The following is a 10,816-nucleotide window of genomic DNA, read 5'->3' as shown; positions in this document are numbered from 1 at the left end:
TGATACATGGTCGAAGACTTTGCGTAAAAGCGTGGCATATGAATATGAGTAATCATGCTCTGAATAGGGACGACAGTGCCCATTTGCCAGAGGAATATATGCATCTTATTGGCAGGTGACATCATCCCTTGGGTATGATGTCAGATCACCCCTGATAAAGACAGTAGACTGGACTGTCGAAACGTTAAGTCCTGATTACAATTTGACCAGGCTTTGTGATCATTTATATAAACCAGAGTAGCGAGTGATAACAGGGTTAAAAGGGGTTTCTATCACAGGATTGATTTGCCAAACTTATAAAACCCTATTTTTGTTCTAATTTCCAGGTTTTGGTGCTCATTTGCAGGAAGTTGCAAAAAAAATTTATGTCCCTGAGTGTGAATTCCATGAATGCACATTTGAATACCAAGTCACATTCGAATACCAAGTCACATTTGTATACCAAGTCACATTTGAATACCAATTTAAGTCACCTTTGAATGCCAACTTAACTTTGAATGCCAACAATGAAGTTACAATGAATAAAGTTATATTAATTAATGAAGTTACATCTGTAAACAAAGTTAAGCAACTGAATGAAGTTACATCATTATAATAAAATAAAGTTACATCAATGAATAAAGATGCATCAATCAATGAATAATTTCATATTAATGAATACAAAATGTATAACAAAAAATCCCAAAAGTATGACAGACAACAGTACAAAAAGCAAAATCACCTCATTTTGTGACCTTTTGTCACCTGTAGTTTCTTCACCTGCAGGCGGAGTAACGCCTTGAGCAGGCGTCTTGTTTACATTATTACTTTACTTATAATTCTTAATATTGTATATATAGATCAGTATCAGTGTTAATTAATAAACAATCAAAAGTCAAAACTATACGATTACGTGTCTGCTACATTCACCGAAATAAGGCGCATAACTCCAACGGCCACTGGGGTTGTTCAGTTGTAGTGTAAACACGGTTGCAATATTTTGTGCTCTGCGTCAGCAAAAATTTGATATTGTACCGCTTTCACAAGGTCAAGGGAAGTAATTTAATACCATTCTTAGAACAACAATTCTGGGGAAATATAACACGGCTTTAATCGAACACTTGTCGGAACATGCAGTATCTTTCCAAAATCACACTGATGTTTAAGCAATAAAATGGCTACAAATGGTCATTCTGGTCATCCCATGAAGTGGTTCAAGGACCAGAATGCAGCAAGACATGCTTATGAATGCGCAATATGTCTGGAGGTTTTGAAAGACCCTGTGCAAATACAAGACTGTGGACATCAATTTTGTGAGCTCTGTATTCAAGATATCCTCAGGTATTGTTCACAGAGTTTTACATAAAAATTATAATACATAAACTATCCACATAAAAACTAAGTAGGTGAAAATTAAATTTTAAAATAAACAAGACGCCTGTTCTGGCGTTAACTCCGGCGGACGTGCCAGTCTTTATTATAGAGCTTCTGAACATAAACAATACAGTTCATATTCGCATTTAAATGCCTTGCGAATCTATAAATGTTCGATCGCAAAATTCAGAAGCACATCGTACTTTAAAAAGTATAGAAGTTCAATTGTTAAAAAATGTAAATAAACCGCATGATTCATTCGCTTTGTCTTACACTTTGCCTTTAGAATTCGCGCTTATATTGTATATCTTCAATCCTGTGCAAACTGCGAGGTGTCAACGCGCCCATACACGACCACATCATCTTGTTAAACGGCGAAATAGCACCGATATTATTAAAATAGGACCAGAATCTACATGTATTAAATATATTCTTACCCCAATTCAATCTAAACTTAATCGAACAGCATGAAAACAACGGTTTATTTGTTCCTCTTGGAGGAATTGCCTTATCATGCGAGCGAAATCGAATCGCACATCGGAAAATACTAGAATGTTTCGCGCCAATTCACTTGCGACGACGAAAAATAAAAAAAACAACAACAACAACAACAAAACAAAACCGGGGCGAATTTTCAACTCCGTCGCTGGCGCCGGAGTAAAAATTTCATGTGTTGTTTCAAATTTATTAGCAGTGGGAGATGGGAGAGCCCCCTTTCCACTAACTGTGGGTCTGTACTGAAGAAAGAGTGTTGCAAGAGGGGGGGTGTCACCTTCCTTGAGTTAATCCATTATACAATATTTGGAAAACAACATTGATATTATTTGATAGAATTAAATAAAAAATACAACTAATAATTATGATTGCAAGCTGGTATGTGTTGTCTAATTATATAAGCACAATGGAGTTAGCATATAACCATATAACTCTATTACCTATTAGTGAAGTCAATCTGATATATATTATACGGTAATATGCATTGTGCATACAGCATTAATAATTTGACAGGTCTGATCCTCGATGCCCATCATGTAGGATTGACATATCATATGCCAAGGTACGTATAGGATAATAAATGAATGAAATAACTTGTAAATATCTATATTATCAGTTTATGATTACATAAGTCAAATTAAATGAGACAAATAAAATAACATCTTAGTTACTTAGCCTAGCTAATATGTATAAGACATATTGCATGAAAATAGTTTGTAATGTGTTTCGATATCTTTGTAATATCATTATAGAAACGCGCGTGGGGGAGTTTGGGAGAACGAGATATAATCAGTTATTTCGAGTTATTTTTCCCGTGTTTTTATACAGTTATAGAATTATAAAATTATTGCTATTTCTTTTATACTATAACTCAATAAAAAGATTTTGCACAAATATTATAGTTCGATTCAATTACAAATTCTCATTACATTACTTCGCTTGTCAAGTTGGGCGGGAAAAGTCCCGTGTTTCTATACTGACTATACAGCTATAGAAACATGCTTCTCGACCAATCAGCACGCGCGTACTATAAATATTATATTATAAATATCATTATTTAAAATGTTCACTTCTGGACATTAATGTTTTCTTAAGATTAATTTTATTTTAACTTACGCTAGCGGGAAATAAACCCATCACAAACGCCTCTAATGGCTGCCAGACATCAGACAATTGATCTGAAGTGGGTCTTTAACTTTTGAGTGGCATCTAGTGGACATCTTGTCCATTTGTTATTACATTACACTAGATATTTGAAGATCAAGCTGCTAGGCGACAAATCAAACAACTTCATGTTAATTGTTGTAATGAAGGATGTAGCTGGATGGGATGTTTAAGCTCTCTACTACAGGTATGGTACCTGCGAGTTTTTTAGAAAGTTGGACGACTTGTCACGATGAAGTAAAATAATGAACATCTTGTATGTTGGACTAATGTCTTATCTAGGCATGAGGGAATAAACATTTGACTGCAAAATGTTGTAAAATGCATGTTCTTGTAATCTTGTGCACAAAATCGGTTGTAAATTTAAAATTTCCGCCAAACTTTACAAGGCAATAAAATTTTTATTTTCCGCGTTTAACAACATTCTACCGCAAACTTCGCAGTTGTCGTAATTCTATCATGCTTTTTCCCGCATGACAAAAAGTTAGTATATGCGTACAAAACTGTTAATCTCGTCAATTTAGGACCATCAGAATAGCTGCAACTTTTTGATAGGCAGGGCTGACAATGCCCATCAACTTGATGTTTGGAAACTTCAGCGAAAACTTCAAATTCTCATGTTAAAAGTTTCTACTTTAGAGAAAAAGGTGAGAGTCGTGAATTGTTCTGTCGCAACTCACAATTTGGCTATTACTTTCATAACATCACTGTCTTTAAATATTACCAGCAAGAAGATGATATTAAAGAACTTACGTTGAAGGTAATAGTTTTAGAGATAAGCTAAATTGCCTCAAATAGAATTGTAGTGTATACTGGCAATACTGCATGTGTAAATAGAAGAATGTTATTTTAATTATCATTTTAGGGAGTTTTCTTGCAGCGTTAGACTTAGAGTTTTTTTGTGACATTCTAATTTTTAAACATTACAGCATGAGAACGAGTTGAAACAACTCAAGTCGAAGGTAACTCAACTGTAACTTTGATTATCAGTAAAAATGTAAAATTTAAAATGTAAAATATCAAGCCATGCCTGCTCTATCTCATATCATAGTCCTGCTCTATCTCATATCATAATAAGAGAAATTCTAATGCATTTCAACTAAGGTCTCATGCAATGTTTAAGAAAGCAAATATCTGATTTATGTTAACTTTGCAACACTCAAATTGTTTTAGCACGATGAAGATTTGAAAGCACTCAGAGAGGAGTTCTTAGTGTCACAATCGGCACAAGCTGCACATGCTCCACAAAAAGTTCAGAAACCTTTAACCCCGCCAGAACCTGAACCAGCGTACACTTGGAAGATTGCAAACTTCACAAGAAAGCTTTTAATTGCCAGATCGGATAACCAACTTGGTTCTCTGGAAAGTGAACCATTTTTCTCGATTCATGGTTACAAAATGCGACTAGAGGTGAATCTCAACGAAGGACCAAGAAATTATGTTGGCTTTTTGGGTGTTTACATGGGTTTGTTAATGAGTGATCGCGATGGAATTTTACCCTGGCCTTTCACAAAGCGTTGCAGCTTTGTTCTCGTTGACCAACAAGATGATGTTGGTAAAAGACAGAACATCCAGAAGTCTTTTGTTCCAGAAGGAGAGAATAACTTCAAGCGACCACGACAGCGCGCTAACACTGGTCGTGGTTTTCCGGACTTTGTTCTGCATACAACTTTGCACACTCGTCAATACATTAGGGATCACGCTGTGTACATTAAAATCATAGTTGATCCATGAAAGACAGCGCCAGGTTGAAATTAGAATTTAGTTCTCTTAGAAATTTAGTCTGTTATATTCTGTATCATGATGATTAATGCCATATTACCCTTACACTTAAAAAGTTTCGAATAAGGACATTACTTATCGACAATTTAAAACTTTGGATTATGCTTGCTATCTGACTTAAAACAATATCTAGACTAAAATACTACTTTTATCGTCACTTCTGTTTGATTGCCTGCACATGTACTTTCGTTTTTTCCACTAAATTTATTGAAAGAACAAAGGATCGAAATGGTGATCTTTTATTTTTTGCTAAGCACCTGGGTGGTAAGGGAGCGACATAGAGATTGCACAATCCAGCTTATTTGACTATTTGAGATCATCAACTTTCAAACAAAAGTATATCCAGGAATTTAAGAACAAAGTTGCAAGGACTGAATCGAAGTGAGCAATCAATAATTCTGTTTCAAACTTTTACTTCATTAAAGCAAAATGTTTTGCAGTTAGGAGGTGTTTTGCCCAAGGATGGCAACGACTGGAAATTCTGGTCATCCATTGAAATGGTTTAATTAAGGACCAGAATGCGGCCAGAAATTACTGGGAATGTGCAATATGTCTTGAGGTTTTAAAAGACCCTGTGCAAATACGAGATTGTGGACATCAATTTTGTGAGCTCTGTATTGAAGATATTCTCAAGTAAGGCTTGCTGCAAACATGGTTCTTTACTGTATGTTGTCACTAAGTCTTGTCAAACTGTAGTCAATTAAAGACACCTTATGAAATTTTTCCTTTGATTATGAATAATATCACCGACGTAATAAACTCTTATTGCCGTGTGAAAGGTCTATTTATGTATACATACGACTTGACACATATGTAAAAAAATGTGGTTGCCAGTATAATTTACTGCATATAACAGCTCAGATAAATGGGAGAAATTGAAAGCACCATGCCACCATATTTGATTAATTTAAATATAGGAATGATCCTAGGTGCCCCACCTGCAGAATTGACATATCAGGTGCCAAGGTACAGTATGGTATCATATTGTATGTTTCATTAACCAATGTTTTGGGTAGTTTTGGTGAATTTTGGATATCAGTTCATTTGCTATTTCTGGGGCAATTAATAAAAAATTAAATGATGTTAGGGTTGACTGTCTAGTGTCTCCTTAATTGTTACAGAATACCATGCACAAGTCCTCTCTAATGTTTTTTGCACATGCGCTATTTTTCCATATGATTCGTTAATCACAAGCACCGTAAACAGAAGCAGTCACCCTGCTGGAACATGGTTATTATAAGACTGTAGTGGTGCCAGATCGACTAGTATAATGTTTATGCTGTTTTATACTGACAAATAGATATTTGAAGATCAAGCAGCAAGGAGAGTGATCAAACAACTTGATGTCAACTGTTGTAATGAAGGATGTAGCTGGGTGGGGTGTTTAGGTTCTTTACTACAGGTATGACCATATTTGGAATGTAAAAAGTGGGTGTATTAATAATATAGTACTTCCAAATGGTGTTTAAAATTGGCTGTATGGAATTATATAATACTGCTATAAAATGTATTATCTCATTAATCAAGGATCATCAGAATAGCTGCCACTTTTTGATCCGCAGTGCAGAAAACAATAATCAACTTGATGTTAGTAAGCTTGAGCAGAAGCTTGAAAGCCTCATGCTGAAAGTTAATACCTTGGAGAAAAAGGTTTGTGATTGATGTACAGATTGACAGTTTTTTATCTGCTTTTAATTAAATGTGGCTCACATTTTTGAGTAGTTGTTTTTTCTATTAATATATTAAATAGCATGAAGAAGATATTAAAAGACTGAAGTTAGAGGTAATATTACCGTTGTCAATGCATAGAAATTGCAGTATTAGTACAGTGCAGTATTGTTTTCTGGCTACCATCTCAATTAATTGTAATTCATTAATTTGTCTTTTAAAGCATGAACAGTCCATCAAAAAGTTCAAATTGTTTGGTTATATGTTTCCAACATATGAAGTTTCCTACTTTCATATTTTAAAGAATTTTAGTATTTTAGTGATTAATTGACTTATATTTCTACATTAATTGCAATAGGGGCAAAATTAAATTGCATGCAATGATTTCAACTGGCAGAAATAGCCTAGCTTTACCAATCAGAACATTTACATTTTTTGGTTGTCATTTGTAATATTTTGCACATTAGTGATCAGTCAATGTATTTCCTTCATATGCCCATTTTGTATTAATTAATCTAATAATTTTCAGCATGAGAATGAGTTGAAGCAAGTCAAAGCAAAGGTCAGTGTGTATAAATAAAATAATGTCTGAAATAAATTATTAATGTTTAAATCAGGTATATCAAATTATTCATTTTCTAAAGTTCCGGATCTATAGTAGCACAGTTTCTTGTTGGAGAGACAGGAAACAATTGTCAACACTTACAGTATAAGAGCCATTCAAAAGTAAAAACATGAAAAAGAGCAGAAACTTAAAAATTATCTCATTTTGAAACTAAACACATACTGCATGTCCATGCTTGTATACATGTACACGTACATTTTGGCCAAAAAATATCAATGATCTGATTCAATTGCTATAGCATGATCAGGATTTGGGCATTCTTTGGAGAAAAATAGAAGTGTTGCAGGCCAGAGGCCATGAGGGCTCTACATGCTCTGCTTGTAGTAAAACAAGCATGCAACAACCTTTATGTCACCAAGAAGCTGAACCAGCATACACTTTGAAGATAGCAAACTTCGCAAGAAAGCTTGCTCGAGCAAATTCGGATAATGAAATAGGCGATATTGAAAGTGAACCATTTTTCTCCAGTCATGGATACAGAATGAAACTTTCTGTCGAGTTAAATGAAGGTCCAGTTGGCTACTCCGGATACTTGGGTGTTTACATATCTTTGATGAAAAGTGATCGAGATGAAAATCTAGCCTGGCCTTTTACAAAGCGATGCACATTTATCCTTGTTGATCAGCAAGATGACACCAGTCAAAGGCAAAACATTGAAAAATGTTTTGTCCCAAAAGGGCAGGACGTGTTTAAGAGACCAAGAAAACGTGAAAACGGGGGTTACGGAATAAAGGACTTTGCCAAACATTCAACTCTTCGTACTCGTCAGTACATCAAATACCACGCCGTGTACATCAAGATCGTGATTGATCCTTAAAAGGCAACAATTTAATAACTGATCTAAGCTTTAGGGTCAACATTACATTGGAAGATGAAATTGCTATCCACGTGATCTGAAATAGCGAAAAAGGACGTGCTTGGGACTTGTGGAATAAAAATCCACCTAACAGTTGAAACAACTTAGCTAATTTCTGCCCCTTGAGTTTTGTGAAATATACTTTATTTCAGTTTCATATTTACAGTTAGAGCTATAGTTTTTGTGACTAAACATTCTGGTGGAATGAATTTTTATTTCGACAACTCCTCTGGCGAAAATATGAGCGAGAGATCACCTGGGGCCGCTTGAATGAAAGCCGGATAGCGCTATCCACCGGATAGTGTTTTTTCAATCGCTTCAAAATCGTTTTTTGCTATAACTTTGATTAGATCTTAGTATTCCTAAATCGAAGATGCTCTTTAATAATTATTGGTTCCAAAGCTGACATTTCATTGCTTTTCAAGCATTTTTAGAAAGGTTGAAAAAATCACTATCCGGTGGATAGCGCTATCCGGCTTTCATACAACCGGCCCCTGGATAATATCAGTAGTTACACATCACATTTTAGTTCCTAAATTAGTTTGCAGAAACGATGATCGTTGTTAATATCGTTTTTTATTAATATTAATGTAGCTGTTTCAGCTTATCATATACAAGCATCTAACAACTATAATTAGTTCCAGATTTACATATACATCTGGCTAAACGGCCTTGATACAACCGGCCTCTGAGTTCTAAAGGCCAATTTTGCGGGCATTTGTTTGAATGAATTTTTTTCGCTTGTTTGATTCTGAATGTCTTCGTATATAATATTAATTTACAAGATGTGTTTTCTTTTGTAAAGTATTTTATTCCCCTCTTTATATATATATATAGATATCCACTATCAATTCCACTCTTTCTATTCTATAACATTGCAGCACAAGGAATCAGAAGATTTTTTGAAGCAATTAATTTCAAAGGTTAGCCGGTTTTACTATGTAGCTATGTTGCTGTACAGCTGTAGTATATATTGCAAAATAAATTATATTCACCATCAGGCTGAGTGCCTCTAATAAATTCAATTGCTCTAGCTTGATGAAGATGTAAAGGGTCTCAGATTCAGATATGAAGTCTTTACGTCAAGAACAACTGAAGCTGCACATGCTCCACAGGTAGTTCAGCAACCTCCACCTGGCCAACAACTTGAACTAGCATACACTTGGAAGATAGCAAACTTCACAAGAAAGCTTGCCCAAGCAAACTCGTATAATGATTGGGGCGAAATTGAGAGTGAACCTTTTTTCTCCAGTCACGGTTATAAATTGAAGTTGACGTCCAATTTGAACGAAGGACCCAGTGGCAATAGGGGATACTTGGGAATTTACCTGATTTTGATGAAAAGTGATCGAGATGAAACACTTCCCTGGCCTTTCACAAAGAAGTTTACCTTTGTTCTTGTTGATCAGCAAGATGACATAGCGCAAAGACAAAACGTTCGATGCACTTTGTGGCCGCGAGGAGAAAACGAATTTCAAAGACCAAGACAACGCGAGAATACAGGTGTGGGGACGCGGAACTTTGTTAAACATTCAACTCTACGTACTCGTCAATACATCAGAGACCACGCTGTGTTCATCAAGATCGTGGTAGATCCATAAATGGCCATGCATAAGCATATAACGGTACTAATTTTTCAGAAAGTTGTGCGGCGACTCCTTATCTGCCTGGCTGAGCCAAACTCCCTAAGCTACCCATTGAAGCTGGGCTATAGTATGGATTATTTATAGTATGGATTATTTATTATTTCGATTTGTTGAAAAATTATGGTACAGTTCGATTTGTTTGTGAAATAATTTTTATTAATATAATTTAGGTACTCTACGACTATTAAATAGATAGTGATTTAGGATACGATTAACTATTGTTCTAAAGGCACTTAAACTTACGGTTCGTTGTATTTTGATGAAATGTGCGATCATCAATAAGTAAAAATTAATGTTTGAGGGAAATAAGAACGAGTTTAGTAGAAACATTTGATCACGTCTTAGCATGCAGTCGGTGACTTCTATCCACCAATTATTATCATAACTCATCGGCCATGACGTTTCGCCAATGTACACGCTGTACCCGATTGGTTCTTTGACGTTCACATAGTAGCCATATTTCTTTTGTCGCATAGGCGGTTTGTTTGAGTATACGCGGAACACTTTACCCTTCCTACCGAAATTATATTCACGTTTTGTACAGAATCCAACTTTGAGACTTGAGGATTTCATCATCTATCAGAAACTCAGCCACATTAGCTTTTCAGTTATTTGTTTTTCAGTGTCAAAGTTATTCTGAGTCTTCGATAACGTTAGGAGTACAGTTTTAACGACGAGATCTTTTAGAGTCTGCACACGCTCCATCGCCAAGGGTTATGTACAACTGAACCGCATTTTATTAAGTGACTGTTGATATTGCACAACATCACATGCGTAATGAATACATTAACATATCATGTGAGCATTGTATACAGGATTTGAATAATTAAACAATGTATACGTACAGATAGATTAACAATGTACACGTGTACGACGTTGACGCGATGTTCGCGTTAACATTTCACGTGAACATTGTATACGGTATGCGTGTTGTATGCGTGTACAGATAAATAGATCATGTATATGTATACGACGCTGATCTGATGTACGCGTTAACATTTCGACGATGCTCGTTTGCAATGGTTTCCTTAAGAAAGGTTTAGTAAACCATTTGGCTAGGTTTAGATTCTAATCTCATCATCATCATCGTCATCATCATCACTGCCTTTATTTTTTTTCACATCTTCAATCTCGTGGTCGTTTAAAAGCCTTTTAATGAGGAACTTTCTCTTATCAACTGCAGCTTCTATTGCTTCTTCTGGGTCAAAATCATCATTTTGAATAAAC

At 35.3% G+C, this 10,816-nt stretch overlaps 2 protein-coding genes across 2 annotated transcripts; both read left to right on the top strand.

Annotated features, from left to right (window-relative positions):
- The first annotated feature begins 982 nt into the window (after positions 1-982).
- LOC114517582 (TNF receptor-associated factor 4-like) lies at positions 983-5,376 on the top strand. The gene is made up of 7 exons (XM_028537367.1): positions 983-1,320; positions 2,362-2,410; positions 3,098-3,199; positions 3,537-3,659; positions 3,740-3,772; positions 3,942-3,974; positions 4,186-5,376. The coding sequence occupies exons 1-7, from the start codon at positions 1,154-1,156 to the stop codon at positions 4,744-4,746; spliced, it is 1,068 nt and encodes a 355-aa protein (XP_028393168.1). The 5' UTR covers positions 983-1,153; the 3' UTR covers positions 4,747-5,376.
- LOC114517628 (TNF receptor-associated factor 3-like) lies at positions 5,291-9,580 on the top strand (the record flags this gene model as incomplete). The annotated part of the gene is made up of 8 exons (XM_028537415.1): positions 5,291-5,427; positions 5,712-5,760; positions 6,095-6,196; positions 6,322-6,444; positions 6,545-6,577; positions 6,992-7,024; positions 8,825-8,866; positions 8,978-9,580. Coding segments are annotated over 8 exons (1,086 nt in total), but the record flags the coding sequence as incomplete, so codon positions are not given.
- Positions 9,581-10,816: the final 1,236 nt, after the last annotated feature.

The sequence above is a fragment of the Dendronephthya gigantea genome, unplaced genomic scaffold (genome assembly GCF_004324835.1).
Source record: "Dendronephthya gigantea isolate DGI-Jeju-01 unplaced genomic scaffold, DenGig_1.0 000009F, whole genome shotgun sequence".
NCBI classification, from domain to species: domain Eukaryota; kingdom Metazoa; phylum Cnidaria; class Anthozoa; order Malacalcyonacea; family Nephtheidae; genus Dendronephthya; species Dendronephthya gigantea.
This window is presented reverse-complemented; position numbering and strand designations above follow the sequence as displayed.